This window comes from Pinus tabuliformis, chromosome 6, assembly GCF_031772625.1.
Source record: "Pinus tabuliformis cultivar Carrire ecotype Pingquan chromosome 6, CPIR1, whole genome shotgun sequence".
NCBI lineage: Eukaryota > Viridiplantae > Streptophyta > Pinopsida > Pinales > Pinaceae > Pinus > Pinus tabuliformis.
The window spans coordinates 334,588,917-334,607,492 of NC_142292.1; the positions used below are offsets into that span (position 1 = coordinate 334,588,917).

At 37.2% G+C, this 18,576-nt stretch overlaps 1 protein-coding gene across 1 annotated transcript; it reads right to left on the reverse strand.

Annotated features, from left to right (window-relative positions):
• Window positions 1-4,485: 4,485 nt before the first annotated feature.
• On the reverse strand, window positions 4,486-7,407 carry LOC149258666 (uncharacterized). Its single transcript, XM_089372494.1, has 2 exons — window positions 6,220-7,407; window positions 4,486-6,039 (listed from the first exon to the last, which is right to left on the reverse strand). The coding sequence occupies exons 1-2, from the start codon at window positions 7,354-7,356 to the stop codon at window positions 4,954-4,956; spliced, it is 2,223 nt and encodes a 740-aa protein (XP_089228620.1). The 5' UTR covers window positions 7,357-7,407; the 3' UTR covers window positions 4,486-4,953.
• Window positions 7,408-18,576: the final 11,169 nt, after the last annotated feature.

The following is an 18,576-nucleotide window of genomic DNA, read 5'->3' on the forward strand; positions in this document are numbered from 1 at the left end:
TAGGCTTTTCAACAAGTTTCTTATTGAGTCTTGGAGTAAACAAGTTCTGCAACTAGTATCAGAATTGTTTATACAAGCTTTGGTCTTCAGTTGATTACCTGAAAAACACAACAATAATTAAGAAAAAATAGGTCCAACAGGAAAAGAAATTGATGGCTTTGTTTGCACAGGGATGCCTGAGGAAAGAGTTGTGGAAGTGCTTTGAACATAAATGGAGGTGAAATTGTGTTGCAGAGGTTCAGGCTGACAATGGAGGGTCTAATGGGTTTTATCTGCGAAATGGGTGAAAGGCAAAAAACAAAGGTTTTTTGGGTTTTAAAGTGTAACAGGCAATTTTTTGAATATGGCACGAGATTTCATATTTATGGATAATAGGCGGTTTATCAGGTTGGCGGGGAGGTGGTATTAAGGGTCGTCGTATCTCTTATGAGGCAAAGGAATTTTGAGGAGGGGTCACCAGATATACCCCAACACGTGACACATAGCCTCGGGGGGTCAAGGAAAACCACTTTATCAGATATGTATTGTTCGGCCATTAGGCGTGCCCGATATGGATGTGGAGCGTTGGATTAGGTAGAAGTTGATCTAATGGTAGTCGGGCGAGGGAAGCAAGCGGGAGATAAAGCATGGGCTTAGGGAGGGGCCCAATGCTTTAAACCTTGGCGATATGGGTTTATTTAAGGTTAATGATGGGTTTAATATGATCGGGCAAAGCTTAATGAAGTGAAACGTGACGTGGAGGTGATGTGGGGTGGCAGTAACGGCTACGTAAGATACCACGTTCGGGGATACGACGAAGCGGTTTGTGGTTTTGGGATTTTTAGTCCCAAAAGACTAAAGGGTAGTTTTGTGGTTTATATGGGTGGTATTAAAGACTACCCATTTCGCGCACACACCCCCCCCCCCGCATAAACTTCGGATGGTGAATGAGGGCTGAAAGGGAGTGTGGGTAGTGTGATTGTGGAGGAGTGTGCGGGATGAGAGGTGAGGTGGAGGGAGTTTAACATGTATGAGTGGGGAATGAATGGTGGGGTCACGATATGATAGGGAGACGTGGCAGCTGTGGGTCTGGGTGATTTAATGAATGAAATGATAGCATATCGCACATCGCACTTTCCTCAGCCCAATGGTTCATGCAGTTATGAATGATGTGATGTGATATGATCCTATGGTCAAGAATGAGCAGTCATCCAATGGTTGATAGCGATATTGCATATCGCACATCGCACTTTCTTCTGCCCAATGGTTTATTCACTTATGAATGATGCGATGTGATATGGATCTTTAGGAAATAACCATTCAAACTTTCACATTTCTACCAACCCTTCTATTCCTAACATATTTACTTATCCTTCTGGAGTGCATTTGTACTAGAAACCAAATATTTTCTTTTTATAAACAATATATCTCTATACCTTATTTCTTCCATTGGCTTAGATTAAATTGTTGAGCCAATTTATTTTCTACCTATGAGAACAAATCCAATTATGATGCAACTGTATAATTGGATAAAATAACCTAGTGTGGCATCTAAACAAACTGAACACAACTATTATTTTTCAAACTAAATTTAGAACAAAGTAGTGGCATTTGGATTTGCAACACTTTCAAAGTTTATTTATTTTTCTTTTCTTTCTAACCTAACATTTTATTTTGCCTTTATTTTTTAGGGCATCTACCCTAACATTTTCTTTGATATGGACATATTTATCAAAATATTTTCCTAACATTTTTTATTCAATATTCTTTTTGTCCATATCTTATCTTAACATTTTGTAAATACATTTTCATTTTTTGTCTAATTTATTGTAATTTATCAAAACCAAAAAATGCTACAACATTGGCTCCAACTGGGGACTACTCTCTACTATAAAATGTAGAGAACCTGTAGATCCATGTGCCTTCTCCTTGGGCTATGGAAACCTTTGTTGTAAAAAATCTCACTGGCAGCTTAAAAAGTAAAAGAAACCGAAGTATTTACAATGAAATGTATCCCAACTTCTCAGTATTGAATGAAATGTTTGAGAAACCTTCCATTTACAAGATAAGTGGAATATCATCCCTCAAGATTTTGTAGCACAAAAGTGTTGTTACCCCAATTGCTAAAGGACCAAACCATAGATTATCAAACTTACCATGCTTTCCCTTTTCCTCTCTCCTCGAGTCCCGTCTTAGAACTAGGTCACATTCCTTGAAGTCTCTTTCCTTGGCTCTTCTGTCAAACATGCTTTTCATCTTATTATGATATTTCTTCAATTTGTATTTAACTTCATCTCTGTTTTCATTTAGTTCAATACTCTAATTTATCCTTCTTGAAAAATCACCAGGTTCATCTGTTGAGTCTTACAAGAATTTTAAAACTAGGAAAGCCAAATTGGTGGGAAAAATTTCATCTTTTCCATAGACTAACTGAAAAGGAGATTTCCTAGTAGATCTTTTTGGAGTTATTCTATTTTCCCATACTGCATAAATTAAATGAGAGTCCCAGCTCTTTTTATGATCTTCTAGGGTCTTTTTGATTACCTTCACCAGACTTTTATTTGAGGATTCTGCAAGGCCATTACCTTGAGGGTAGTATGGAGTTGAATGATGTAACAAAATTTGATATTTCTAGCAAAACTCAATAATTTTAACACTAGAGAATGTTACTGTGTTATCTGTGACAATTTGAGTTGGGCAACCAAACCTAGATAAGATATTTTCTTCAATTAATTTAATTACTATTGAATTAGTAGCATTTCCTACCGGAATTTCTTCTACCCATTTAGTGAAGTAGTTTGTTGCTATGAAGATCCATCTGTGTTGATTACTTGAAGTGGGATGGATTTCTCCAACAAAATCTAATCCCCATTGAAGGAAAGGTGTTGAGATTATTGATGGTACTAGTGGAAGAGCTGCTAGTTTCTGCTTACCAACAAACATCTGACAAGGAACACAACCTCTAACTTTTTACCCTACTTGCAAGAACAATGTTGGCCAATAAAATCCTCCCCTTAAAATCTTGTATGTTGTTTCTCTCCAAGGATAATGTCCTCCACAAAATCCTTTATGAAATTGATCAATGATTCCTTCAGTTTTTGATTCGGTTAAACATAATAAAAAAATATTCAGTGGATCTTTCCAGTACAAATTTGCATTTATGATGTAGTACTTGGCTTCTTTCAATTTAAGAGTTTTACACTGGGCTTTGGAGAATGATGTTAGGCATTCAAAATGGAGCAGAAAATTTATAATGTATTGATACCAATCTGACAATAGAAATTTGTCATCAATATGTAAAGGGCTAATCCGATCTGAAGATAAAGGTTCTTGTGGATTCTTTTCTTCAGGTTGAAGAGAAGGTTCTTGTGGATTCTCCCCTTTTGCAAGGACAGAAGGTTCTTATGGATTCTTCCCTTGTGAAAGGACAGAAGGTTCTTGTGTATTCTTCCCTTGCACTTCTAAAATAGAATTGATTCCAAGCACATTGCAATTGGATTCTCCTAGAATCTTGGCTAATCCCTGGCCTTTTACTAGATTTTTAGTTTTGATAGTTAGATCAAACTCAAGTATTTGAGTGATCCACCTACCTCCTTTCCCATCAGTGTCAGGTTGAGTTAAAATGATTTTTACAGCACCATTAGGAACATAAGCAGTAATATGTGAATGTAGGACATACATCCTGAAATATTTCGGAGCTTGGATGAGGGCATAAGCTTGCTTCTTGATTACGTCATACTTAAGCTCAACATCTCTCATAACCTTGCTGAAAAGGCTATGGGCTAGTCATGGGAATCTTCATTCTTTTGTAATAGAACAACAACAAGGGTTGTTTCTGAGGCAAAAGAAAAGATGCTAGAAGGTTTAGTATAATTAGGGTTGGCCAAGGTGGGAGCTTTGGAGATAGCTTTCTTGATCTGATCAAATGCATTCCTAGAAGAGATAGTCCATTTAACTTCATGATCCTTTCGGAGCATGTCAGTTATATCTTTACAATCTCTGCATAATTTGGGATGAATCTCCTTAAAAAATTAATCTTACCCAGAAAAGCTTGAATTTCTTTCTTGTTTCTAGGTAAGGTCAATGTTTCAATGGCAGACACATGCTTGGGATCAATTACCACTCCTTCCTTTGAGATTATATGGCCCAATAGTTTTCCTTCTTTGATAGCAAAGAAAGACTTTTTAGGGTTCAATGATATCCCAAATTTTCTACACATGTCAAAAACCTTGGTCAAGTGCTTTAGATGTTTCTGATCAAATTTAGAAAAAACAGTAATGTCATCAAGATAGATCTAAGTTACCAGAAAACGGATACAGGAACGGATATGGGTACGGGGTTTGAAACGGATACGGCAAATTTTCAAAAAATCTGGATACGATACGGCAGGAAACGGCACATAATAAATATATAAAAATTTAAAATATATATATATATATTAAAAATAAAAAATTCATATTACCATTCATATTTCAGAATCTAAATTTAAATTATCTATGATCTATCATGATTGATGATTGATGATTCATCATCATCATCATCAATTCAAGTTTCAAGTTTCAAACTTTCAACATATGCCATATGGCATAAACATTCAACATTGCCATCATCATTAACGATTATTCTAACATTCATGATTCAAGTTTCAAGTTTCAACATATCATCAGAGTCTCAGACATCAAGTTTTTGTTTCAAATTTCAAACAATGTTTATCAACATGACAAACATCAAGTTATCAACATGACAAGTTACAAATTACAATTTACAAACTTACACAAACACCATCATTACCAAAATTAATAATGCATACTAATTACTACATACTATGATAATGAAAGTACAAATTTCAAAATGAACTATGACTGGCAGTCGTACTATCATAATATCATTACTCATAAAGTCATAATTCATATGGTTGTTCAAAACTTAAAAGTTTAAAAGTTAAAAGTTAAAACACCATCATAAATTACAAATTTACATATCATCAAATATGTCTTCATTCATGCCACTATAATGTTCCACTTCCACATCCTCTCTAGAAGTGGCACTGGGAGTGGGAACATTGCTTCCATGTCCACTTGAAGATGCACCTATTCCCAATGATGGCTCCGAATCAAACAAACTCATGTGAGACATGGCATTCAATGTCATATCCAAGTCAGGCAACTCTGGTTCCACGTCCCATAATTTGTTGGGCCCAAATTTGTATTCATCTCTCTTGTGTGACAGAAGGCGAAGGTTTGAATGAATATACACTAGTTCCTCAGCTTTCTTAGAGCCCAATCTATTTCGCTTCACTGAATGGATGAAGCCGTATGTACTCCAGTTCCTTTCTGCTGAAGAAGAACTAGCAACCTGTGACAAGACCTTGATGGCCAATTTTTGGATATGTGGAAGTGCCCCACCATAGAAGTTCCACCACTCAATTGGACTTAATCTGCTCTTGTCCCGCATACAGTCAATATCACAACCCCAACCCTCCGATCCCACAAAATGAGAAAACTGTGCACGAATCCGAAGCCCAATTTCAGGATCTACAAAAAGCTTTCTAAAAGCATTTTTAAATCCTTCTGCGACTTCTGGGTCTTTGTTTGGTGCGCTTCTTTCTGGATCACGTAGCAACTCTGCAGCATAATATTTTGGATTCAGTGCATAGGCTAAAAGGTGCAATGGAGTGGTCATCTTGTTCCACCTTTTGGTCAATATATCTTTTACTTCTCTGTAAAAGATTTCATCTGGGTCATTCTCCTTGGCATTTATAACCAACCTGATCTTCTCTATCATGGAATCAATGCCCTCATACACCTCTCCCAGATTAGGCATATCTGTGTCAAACATACGGAGCAAATCCACAATTGGCTTAGTAAATGCCAAGAGGTACTCCACCTTATCCCACCATTCGTCATCAACAACCAACCGTTTCATTGCTTGTGCTCTATCAGATTGGGATTGCCTCCATTGATTCCAAAGAGAACTGCATACCATTGATTGTAATGCATCTTTCACCTGCATGAGCCTTGTTAAGACTATGATGTGAGAAGCAAATCGAGTCTCAGCAACCTGCAGGTGTCAAATTGCCAATGTTTCAAATTTCAATCAATTTGAAAATCAAAAATCATAATTTGAATCAAATTTGAAATTATTTGATTGAATAACCTATTATGATTCATCAATTTAGATATTTGAATTTAGAGTCAAATATTTAATAAACTTTAAACTTTAAAGTTTAAGTATATGTACCTTAAGCAGCTCCAACTTAGCAAATTCCCTGTAGATGCCTTGGGACATGTGGTGGTTTGTGATAAAGGCTTGAATTTCTTTTGCCTCTTCAAATATTTTTCGAATCCACTCAATTTGCTTCCCCAACTTGCTCAACATGAGGTTCAATGAATGCACAGCACAAGGGGTCCAAAAAATGTGCTGATATTTGCCTTCAACAATTAGGCCTGCTGCTCTACACACCGTTGCATTGTCAGTTATTACCTGGACAACATTTTCAGGCCCCACCAATTCAATTGCTTCAATCAAGATGTTAGCAATGAATTGAGAATCTTTCACCTGCCCCTCACAATCCACTGCCTTCAAAAACATTGCCCCATGTGGGCTCTGAGCAATCACATTGATCAAAGGCCTATTTCTTTGATCTTTCCATCCATCAGAAATGATGGACACCCCTGAAATGAGCCATGAATCACGAATGGGGGCTAATTTAGCCTCCAAATCTAACTTTTGAGCACTCAACAATGTGGTGCGTATCTTCTCATACCCAGGGCTCTTGTACCCTCTTGGGGCTTCAGTCAAACATTTTACCATCTTTGCCCAGTAAGGAGATCGCACAAGGTTAAAGGGAAGGCCATTTGCATAAATGCATTGGGCTACAGCTGCATCTGCTATCTCTCGAGCATCATTATTAAAACTCTTCTCAAGCGGTCCCAAATTTGACCGCTTTGACCCAACATTTGCATGAGAATAAAGTGGAGGCTTTGAGACTGAGTGTTTTAAATAGGAGACAGGATTTGCTTCATTTGCTTTAGCATCTGCCTCTTCTTGTTCTCTCTGATATTTTGCAATTTTTACCTTGCTTAAACCATTTCCATCTTTCCCATTCTCTTTAGGTGGGCCACTACATATTCGAACCCCTTGGTTTCTTAACCCAAGCAAATGTGCTTTAACCCGTGTGTATGACCCCTTAAACTCCTTTTTACACTCACTGCAAACCCATGCCAATGATCCACCTCCTTGGATCTTCCCAACAGTAGTGACATATTTCCAAAGTGGTGACTTTGGATCAAATTTCTGGGTTGTTTCAGCGTCATGTGCCACTTCCTCTGCCTCATGAATGGCTGAACTTGAAGTTGCCATGAATGATGATGACATTCACTGAAGTCTGAAACTGAAAAAAGAAAATTGACAAATATATTATATCAGTCTTCAAGTTCAGAATCCAGATATGTATTTTACTATTTAAAAAAATTTATTTGGTCATTTCTGGATGCTAATAAAATTATGTCATCATTTATTTATAAAATTATACGCCTTTCTCTTTACTCTGTTTCATAATGACAGCGAACATTGAACTTTGAAGCAAGAAGTTAGAAGTTAGAACTTAGAAAGTTAGAACACTGTTCTTAGAACAACAGCCACTGTTGGGGAAACACTGGGTGTTCTGTTTAAACTTTACAGTTACACTGTGTAATAATTAATTGAAGGTGGCTTCCTAGTTCCTAGGACCTACACTGTACAGCCAGCTCCATGGCCTATTGGAGTCTGGAGTCTGGACATTGCTGGTAAATTCCAATTTTAATTTTAGACATTGCAAAAGTACAAATGATACATAAAATAAACATTTAAATTTTAATATTTTATACAGAATATTAGGTTCAGAACAGTCATTATTTATACAGGTAACAGAATATTAGGTTCAGAACAATGCAATCATTAGAAGACTGTAAAGTTTAAAACTTTAAACATGCTCTAGAGTCTAAACTGCACATTATTAGTAGAATCATCACAGGGATATTCTCTGCATAATTTTCTGAGATAGAAAGCGGATTACACTGTTACAGTGAAGATCAAGAAGGCAGAACTTCGGTGATATATCACAGTAAATGTTTCAAATTCAGACTTAATAAGTTTGGTGCTATGATGCTATCACAGTGATAAGGGTTCAGATTCTCAAATGAAGCCATCTCTGTGATTCAAATTTTCTACATGTGGATATGAATCCTATGAGTATGAAGCTAGATTGAAGGACTACAAACTTACAAAGAGCTGATTGATCATTGAACACACATCTCAAAGACTCAATCAAGAAGACAAAGGCACTAAAATTTTGTGGAGCCATGAATTGCAACTTAATTGCATAGAGACACTATGTTTTTGTCGGAATAATACATATGGCTTTATATCTCTGTTTTTTGGAAGGCTGGATCGAGTTCTGTCACACTTCTCCTAGTTTATAAATATGAAGCACTTCATATTATATCCAAGACGAAGAAGAATAAGGACTATTAAAGGATGAATTTATGAAAACAAAAGTTATAAGTGATCTCTGCCAACCCTTGCTTAAGTGGATAATAACTTAATAAGGCAGAAGTTTGCACTCAATATTCTTTGAGTTTGAGGTTTATACAAATCTCATGTGAGTCTGTGACACTATATGCGAAGTCCCTAAGCCTTAAGGCACTATGGACTGTATTGTATCATATCTGCTTCGAAGCCTGAAGGTATCCAAATTTGAAGTTTGTAGAAATACAAACCATATCAACTTTCAAGTTTCAAGCCTCATCTCTGACATTCAAATTTAAAGAAAAAAAAGAACTAGTTTGAGCATGGAAGCCTGAAGGTAATGATATCTCTTTGACAAATCAAAGCCTATTTGTGTTATACCAACCAATCAACACACGATAATAACACATCCAATGCAGGAGCATGAATTAAACACGCATTGACATGACTTCTCACCATAAGTAGACATTTTCATTGTTCAATGTATATTTTCATTTTTATGTGTTGATGGTTGTAGGTAAATGCCAAAGTGCATACCCTTGTGGTTGTAAGGCTGTAGGTAAACATTGTGTATTGCTGTTTTTGATTTGCACAGACCAAAGGGGATCACTGTAGCTAGTGATCCACACACATTCAAGCTTGTTCCCTATGCCAGTGATCCAATCTAAGGAGGTAATCAAGCTGTAGCATGTGGTTTACACAAAGGCAAAGCACAAGCAGAGGGACCCTATCTCACAGATGGCTGATGTCAAATGTTGGACAGAGTTGGGACTTGGCAAATGATATCTGGGTGCTGTCACTAATTGAAGACAAAGTCAATTCTGTGACTGCGTATAGTTTCCCAGTGCTTAACCGACGGTTGATGAGCGAAGGGAATGCTAATTTTCAGCAGAATAATGAGATTTTCATGATGGAATTCACATGAGAATAGATTCAAAGGTAGGGCCGTAGGCATCATCTCTGTGACAAATCAAAGGTAGGCATCCGGATTTATTGACAAACCAAACTATACGCAATAAGAATCAATTATCAAAGACTAATTACGTGCGTGCAGCATCGTGTACCTTGAGGGCCGAGGCTTGTTCGATGCCGGCAGGAACCAGTCGACTACTCCAGAGTCCAGACAGTGAAACTCAGATGACAGAAACCTGTTAAAAATCTCAACGCTCACTGCTCAGCGGCCGCAATCACTCACAGAACTCGTCGTTTAGGGATTAGTAAGTATAATAGGTTAGGTAAGATATTAATAGGGTGAACCGTGAACGAATTTCGAAAGCCCGCCAATTGAATTTAGACCGTCGGCTGAGTTCATTAAATCCGTTCCCGGCGGCCACGAAAAACAGCTAAAAACGTATTGAATTTCCCTGATACGCATTCGATTTTTCAAAAACGTATTTAAATTTCTCTGATACGTATTCGATTTTGCAGATGCGTATTGGAAATTTCGAAATACGTATTCAATTTCTCTGAAACGTATCCGGATTTTTAAAACGGGACGTGTTCTCCATCAAAACGCCTGAAAAACGGCAAAAATTTTTCTGATACGTTTCCAAATCTTAAAAAACGTTTTTCGGCCGTTTTTCCGGCGTTTCTGGGCGTCATACGTTTCTGATACGGAAAACGGCGTTTCTGCCTGCAAGGGTGCCGTTTCCGGTAACTTAGAGATAAATAACTACAAATTTGTTTATTGACCCATGAAAGCTACATCCATAGCTCTCTGAAATGTTGCTCTAGCATTTGATAAGACAAATGGCATTCTAGCATACATAAATGTACCCCAGGGTGTAGTGAAGGTTGTCTTTTCCCTGTCTACTGGATCAACATTTACCTGATTATAACCTAAAAAACCATCAAGCATAGAAATTCTTTGCGCTCCTGAAACCATTTGAAGTAACTGATCCATTTTAGGCAAAGGGTAATTATCTTTTAATGATGCTTTATTCAAATTTCTAAAGTCCACACAAAGTCTGATTTCTCCATTATATTTCCTAGCAAGAACTAAATTTGCAACCCAGTTAGAATATCTAAGAGGGAGAATGGTCTGGGCATCTAGCATTTTCTTAATTTCATTTTCTATAGTTGGTAGAAGGGCTAGATTAATCCTCCTAAGATTTTGTTGATAAGGTACTACCTCTGGCTTCAAAGGGATCTTATGTTGTATTAATGAAGTGTCATAAGTTTTTAGATCAGCATAGGTCCAAGCAAAAACATCCTTATAATTTTGAAGTAACTTAAGATATTGAGTTTTAATCTCAGGATATAGAGATGCATAGATTTTGATGCTTTTGAAATCATCGTTTGTTCCAATGTTAATTTCTTCTATGTATTCTTCCGAAGAAATGGACTAAGGATTTTGGAGGACATAATTTTGATCAAACAATTTTTCTAAAGTTATCAAACCTTGGGGAATGAAATTGTTAGACAATTGAATAATATCATGATCAACAATTTTTGAACTAAAATCTAAAGTATCCTTTTTTTTTCCTAAAGCAAGTGTGGATCCTTCTATTTCATTAAGCCGAAAAATAGTGTACAATTTTTACAAATGTCCACCCGACGTCAAGGAATCAGAAAAAATTTGAGCCCAAGCCACCAAGGGCAAAACCTCATAGCCTTACAAAGAAAAGCCCAAACTCAAGGAAAACAAACAAAAATACCACCCAACCCCCGGAAAACCTGCGAACTTTCCCACTCCATAACTCCTTGAAAGGCCCGAACCATCTGAGCCATCCAATGCTGCCCCTAGATCAACGACTGAGGAGGATATCGCACAGCCAAAAAGACCAAAGTTTAATGGTTCTGCCCCACCAAGCTACACGATCAAACTCAACCGTTGATCCCCTTCGACTAAATCCAACGGATGAGATTGATATCGCACCGGACAAGATAGTCAGACATTAGTGTGCGATGAAGGGCGGTTTACGGATCCATCTCCCTGCCACGTGTTGGAGGCTAAATGGAATCGCTGCAAAATCGCCAAAACTGTTTCCCACTTGAAAGCAGTGCAATTAGCCAAAAACCACATAAGGCAGTTTTACATGCTAAGACCTCGAATTCTGAAAAATCTGGCTGCCGAAAAAAATAGGGTTCTTCCCTCGCCTATTAATCTTCTTTGCCCAGACCTAGAACCCTGTAAAGATAAGAGGTTTTCCACTGGACAAAGACCTATGATATTCGTTTCTCTCCCCCCAATGAATAGAGATCTTCATCTCGCTGACTCCGGGATTTTGAGTGACCAGACGTGGTTTTCTCCCCGCCAAATAACAGTTTACCAGATAATGGAGACTCATTCCAAGGATAAATCAAATCGAGCTAGCCTCCATGGCTTTGTGTCTAAACACTTCCCTATCTTCTTCCGTTTGCTCGCAACATAGAGATCTCAATCTGCTTGGACGCAACTCTTGCCACTTCATCGAAACCTTATCATCTATATAGTTGACCCCCTGGTTGGAAAGAAGATCTGCCAGCTTATTTTCCTTTCTGCGAACATGGTGGAAACTGACAGTGCGAAGGCTATGAAGATGGCTCTAAATTCTCTGGAAAACCTGAATTAATTTCCAATGCTTAGAGACTTTCTTCGGCACTGTTCCATTATTTATTTTTTGCACTGAGTTGATGATTAACTCAGAATCTGCCTCTATCATAACATTGAAACAGTTATCTTGACTCAGAAAATCCAGGCATTGCTCCATAGCCATTAGTTCAGCCATGTTGTTGGTGGCAGTACCTAGGTGGCAATGGAAGATGAATATTATACTTCCCTCTGCATTTCTGAGGACACCTCCATACCCAGCTGTTCCCGGGTTCCCTTTTGAAGCCCCATCAATGTTATATTTTAAATAGCCTTCCAGGGGAGGATGCCAGAAATCCTTCTCCATATCCATAGCTATAACCTTCCTGTCTAGGCCTAAAGGAGTGAGCCCCTGCATCCCCAGCTGCCTGAGAATTTTTAAATCTCCATCTGAGGGAGGATTTTTAGGGTTCTTACGAACTATGGTTCCCACTGTCTCCTTGAGATGTTTTAGGATTATCTCGACCAGGTGGTGTGGGGGAATTCTTTTCATCCCTAAATATTATTTTGTTCCTCTCCTTCCAAACGTTCCAAATAATGAAGCTTGGTGTAAGAGCCCACGCTGAGTTGAGAATTTCATAATCCGAAAAAAAAAAAAAAAAATAAATAAATAAATAAATAAAAATTAAAAAAAAAAATTAAAAAATTCTCCAATTATTGAGGGTACTAATGATGCTCCCTCTGTCTCTACGTGATTGCTGAAATATTGTAGCAAATATGTCCCTTAACCAAGAAGTGAAAATGCAGTTGTTGAGTAAATGTTCCATAGCTAATTGAAATCTGAAGTATCATTCTCACTTGTATTTTCATTTATTTTGGATCTATCTTCATCAATTTGTAGAACAAAAAATTGATCTACAAGCTGCAGAAAATATTTCAAGTGTTCATCATCTTCAAATATATGCTAGTGTTTTAGATTGTCTGGGATAGATGGTCTATATTTGACTTGTATTTGGTAGAGTAAAGTAGCATGATCAGGAATTTTAAATGAACTAGCAAAAATAGCTAAGGCATCTGCATGAATATTCTGATCTCTTGGAATATAAGTCAAATTAAAAGAATCAAAGAAGTTTTCAACTGAATCCCATACTTCATTTCCGTAAGACCTAAGTCTAGGGTGTTTAGTCTAGAAAATATTTCTGACTTTTTTGACAATAAGTTCTGAATCAGTAAAAACACTTAAATTTTGAACCATTCAGCTTTTGGCTAATTTCAATCCCAAAAGGAAAGCTTCATATTCATCCACATTGTTTGTAACTTCGAAGTTGAGCTTACATGATTGGGTATTGTTTTCTTTTTTTGGTGATATTAAAACTACTCCAGCTCTTGATCCATCTTTTGTACAGGAGCCATCAAAGAATAGCTTCCATATATCAGTTTGATTTGGTATTGGACTTTCAATTACATCTTCAATTTTAACTTGATTTTCATGCATTTGGTTTGAAGAGAATTTAAAGCAACCAAAATCTTGGTCAATTGCATAAATGGGATTATTCCTTGGCTGGTCTGTTTTGTAAACAATGTGCACAAATCTCACCTCCCTATATAATCTTAGTTGTTCTCCCCCATAAACTGGAATAGTAGCATAAGGCATATCCATCTAAAGAGTTCCCCCTAATTTGGCACAACAAGACCTTGATAGGAGCATTCCCAATTTAGGAGGGATATCTGTGACAACTATATCAAGTACTACACTTTTCACTGGAATTTGGGCAAGGGTGACTACTAAATCAATCCTAAGCAAGGCACCCTTTTAGAATCAAAGGTGTAAAAGTGATGATAGGATCTAGTGATGTCAAGTTTCAAATGATCCATGATAGTTTTTGGCATGAGGTTATGTGATGCTCCAGAATCAAGCATACAATTATACAACATGGAATCATTTTTCTTAAGAGTTACATAGAAAGGAGGCACTATTTCATCTATCATATCTGACCTTGGGCCAAAAACAACTGCTGGATTTTCATCTTGCGGACTAATAATATCACCTTCAACATCAAATGAGGTATTTTGTATCCATTTGGAGACCTAATTTTTATACCCAGAGTTTTTTGAAAGTTCTGAAAGAGGATTTGGGATTTTAACTCTTTCTAACTCTTTCCCAACATTAAATGTAGTCAATGTATTTTTGTCATTTTGAGGAATATCAATTGGTTGTTCTAATGGTCGAATAAAAGTCATTTGAGTTTGAGCAGTTTTGGCACGAGGTTCAATTATTGAATTTTCCTTAGGAGGTCTTCCACGGCCAAGCCTAGGCCTAAGGTCATATATTTTGTTCAAATCTGCAATTAAAAATTCAAAGAAGGCATGGTATTTACAAACCTATGAAGATTCTTGATCTTCTTGAACCTGATTTTGTTGTGTAAGAGGAATAATAACTATTTGATCAGAGGAAGTATCTATATTATTTATATCTTCAGTGATGGTCATAGTATTATCATCAAGTTGTTGATCATCTATCAACAAAGGAGTGGGAATCTGCTGATCTTTACTAGGTCTCTGAAGAATTTGTAATTGTGGATTTCTTTGATACTGACCTTGATTTTGATTTTGGGGTCTAGAAAATGTTTTTTGAATTGTCCTAGGTTGTGTCTCAATCTTGGAAATTCTATTAGATAAATTTATAAGAAGAGAAGTCATTTCATCTATTTTAGAACCTTTAGTTTTAGTCTTAGAGGAACTAAAAGCCTCTGTTGTCGATTTGAATTTTATTTGGGCCTTTTCCTCTTTAACTTATAAAGAAGTTGAAGCAGCCCTATTTGCTTCCACCTCAATAGCATTTGTTTGCATATCTTCAAGAGTTACTGAAGTTCTCTCTCTCAGCATAATAGCAAAATCATCATCAAATGCTTTAGAAAATCTACAGGGGGTTTACAATTAGGGGGAATTTTATGATAAAGCTTATTTTATCTTTCGATAAAGTTTGATACAGGTTCACCAAAATTTCTTTTAAGTTCATCAAACTCAGTGAGAAAGTAAAGAGGGTCATTTTTCACAACCCACTGGTTTTTAAATATATTTGTAAGTTCTTCCCAATTTCTAATGGAGTTTGCAGGTAACTGCCTAAACCAAATTCTTACATTTCCTTCAAGTGATTGAACAAACAACCTCATGTAAACATTTTCTTGCTTAATATTCATGTTATCTGCAAAGTCTAAAAAGGCTTGAAGATGGTCTTTAGCAGAAGGATCAGTTTCTCCATTATACCTGGGAAAGTATTTCAAGCATACAGTTGGGAGTGCATCGAGATTAGGAGGTAAGACTAAAGCTGCATATCTAGCCTGTACAATAGGTTGGAAAGCCATAGTAGGAGGTGGTGTTTGAGGTGTTTGTGTGGACAGAAAAGTTGAAAAAGATGAAGAAGGGGTGGTATAAGGTGATTGAAGGGGTGAAGAAGGAGGGGATCTCCTGAATGATTTCAAAGGAGTCTTAAGAACTAACTTATGGACCTGTGGATGACTACCCTCCTTTGTTTCAAAGAGTGGATTTGAATACACAGAGAAGGTCTCTTCGTGTTGTTTAGAAGTAGAAGCTTCGGGTTGTCGAAAAGTGGGAGGAAATGAATAAGTGGTAGGGGATGTGAAATCTATTGGTTTGTATCATGGTAAATTAACACCTAGGTCAGACTCAGTTTTAGGTGATCCCGGTGGTAGTGAGGGTTCTGGATGAGTTTCAAATGAATGAATGAGGAATGTTGATTTAAAATCAACCCCCCTGTTTAAGAGTTCAATAACCCTAGGTGATAAGTGGGAGTAATTTGGATTGGATGGAATATTACTATAAGGATCAAATGATGGTAAATATTCAGACTGCAAGACTAAAGAGGAAGAAGAAGATGGTTGATGTCCCATTTTAGAACTGGATTTTCTCAGAATTTTTTTAGGGTCTTACAGAGGATAAACTAAGTTACCCTATGAACGAGATCTAGTGTGCTTAAAAGGTGCCAGTTTGGGAGAGTGGAGTCACCAGGTGAAGAATTTTAACCTTTATAGACCTTTAATCACCTTAAACGAATAGAATACATATCGTTGCCCCAGGAAAACTTAATGAAATTCGAGTCCCCAGCAATGGTGCCAGTTTAATGTTGTACCTCTGAGATAATAATGGTCAGCTATTATGCCAGAGCATCTAAGATAAACGTTTTGGGGGTTTTATTTTAATTTGGGAGACCAATGGATGAAACAAATATAGAACTGATGTGCCTAACCTCTTGAATAATAGCAATATCTTAGCAGAGGGCTACTATAAATATTTACACAGTGAAATAACTTTTAAGATGATGAGCAGAAATAGAAAAGTAATATGATTGCCACAATTTTCAAATAGAAAGCTAGATAATCATAAGTATGAAAACCTTTAAACTATGTTTACAGGTTTGAGAAAATACACATGCACTTACAAAAGATGTTGATGATTTATTGATTTTGAGGGAATTAATTAAACAAATAGTCCATTAATTCATTCTCTTTATAGATTATCACTTCAGAAAGCTTATAGGGATAGATTGAGATACAATTACTCCTACCTAGTTATCTCTGCAAGACACAAGTATATGAAGAAAAACATAATGAATGACACTGGAAACACTTACAGGAAACACAAACTGCACAAAACAGAATTCAGAATCCTTTGCTTCGTATTAATGATCCAGAAAGATTAATTACATCAGATGTCTAGAAATGCTTCTTCAAGGGTGCAACCCTTAATAACTCGTGAAGAGAGTTATTTATACAATAGTAGGATGAAAAATATCTTAAACTACTTTTACAAAAATAGATTATTTACACAATCAAAAATAAAACTGTCTAATGATCTAGCACTACTTTGGTGCTACGTTGTTTGATGAATAATGATGAAAAAGTTGAAAGATGGTTGGAGCTAGCTAACTGTTCCCACAAAAACTGAACGTTGCTCCATTATCCTCGATCCAGTAAATCTATTAATTATTCCCAGTGTTTCTTATGTGGGATAGAAATCTTTGTTACCCTCTTGTAGATTTCATCCATCTCAGTGTCTTTGGTAAAAGTGGGTTTTACCAAGAATATATGCTTGATTTCTTCCAGGATGAAGAAAGAATCCCTGAGTGTTTTTATTATGAGAGCTGGTGTTGATGATCCTTTGATACTGGCTACTGAAGCTACATGAGTGCCCACCTCTGTTAACTTCTTGACATAATCCTCAATTTATTTGGCCATTAGATACTCAAATGCCAATAGTTTCAGTTGTTTCTTTAATGCTTTATACTATGTCTGGTTCCTCTATTTTAATAGTCAAGGCTCTATGTGAATGTTTTCCTCTCAACTTTGTGTGTAATGGTATTCTTCTAAATATAGGCTTTTCAACAAGTTTCTTGTCTAGTCTTGGAGTAAACAGGTTCTGTGATTAGTATCAAAACTGTTTATCCCAGCTCTGGTCTTTGGCTGATTACCTGCAAAACACAACAATAATTAAGAAAACACAATTCCAGCAAGAAAATCAATTCATGGCTTTGTTTGCACAGGGATACCTGAGGAAAGAGTTGTGGCAACATTTTGAACATAAATGGAAGTGAAATTGTGTCGCAAAGGTTCAGGGTGGTGCTGGAGGGTTTAATGGGTTTTATCTATGAAATGGGTGAAAGGCACGAAAACAAAGGTTTTCAGGGTTTTAAAGTGTAACAGGCAAGTTTTTGAATATGGTGTGAAATTTCATATTTACGGATAATAGGCGGTTTATCGGGTTGGTGGGGAGGCGGTATTAAGGGTCATCGCACCGCTTATGAGGCGAAGGCGGTTTTGAGGAGGGGTCACCCGATATACCCCAGTGCATGACACGTAGCCTTAGGGGGGGTCTAGTAAAACTACTTTCTCGGACGTGTATTGTTTAGCCATCAGGCACAGTCGATATGGATGTGGAGCATTGGATTAGGCAGAAGTTGATCTAACAGTAGTCAGGCGAGGGAAGCGAGCGGGAGATAAAGCATGGGCTTAGGGAGGGGCCCAATGCTTTAAACCTTGGCAGTATGGGTTTATTTAAGGTTAATGATAGGTTTAATATGATCGGGTAGAGCTTAATGAAGTGAAACGTGATGTGGAGGTGATGTGGGGTGGCGGTAAAGACTACGAAAGATACCACATTCAGGGGTAAGACTGAGCGGTTTGTGGTTTTTGGATTTTTAGTCTCGAAAGACTAAAAGGCACTTTCATTGTTTATATTGGCGGTATTAAAGACTGCCCATTCCCCCCCACCCCCCCCCACCCCCCCACCCGATAAACTTCAGACAATGAATGAGGGCTGAAAGGGAATGTGGGCCATGTGATTGTGGAGTGTGTGGGATGAGAGGAGAGGTAGAGGGAGTTTAACATGTATGAGCGGGGAATGAATGGTGGGGTCGCGATATGATAGGCAGATGTGGCGGTTGTGGATCTGGGTGATTTAATGAACGAAATGATAGCATATCGCTCATCACACTTTCCTTGGCCCAATGGTTCATGCAGTTATGAATGATGCATTGTGATATGATCCTATGGTCAAGAATG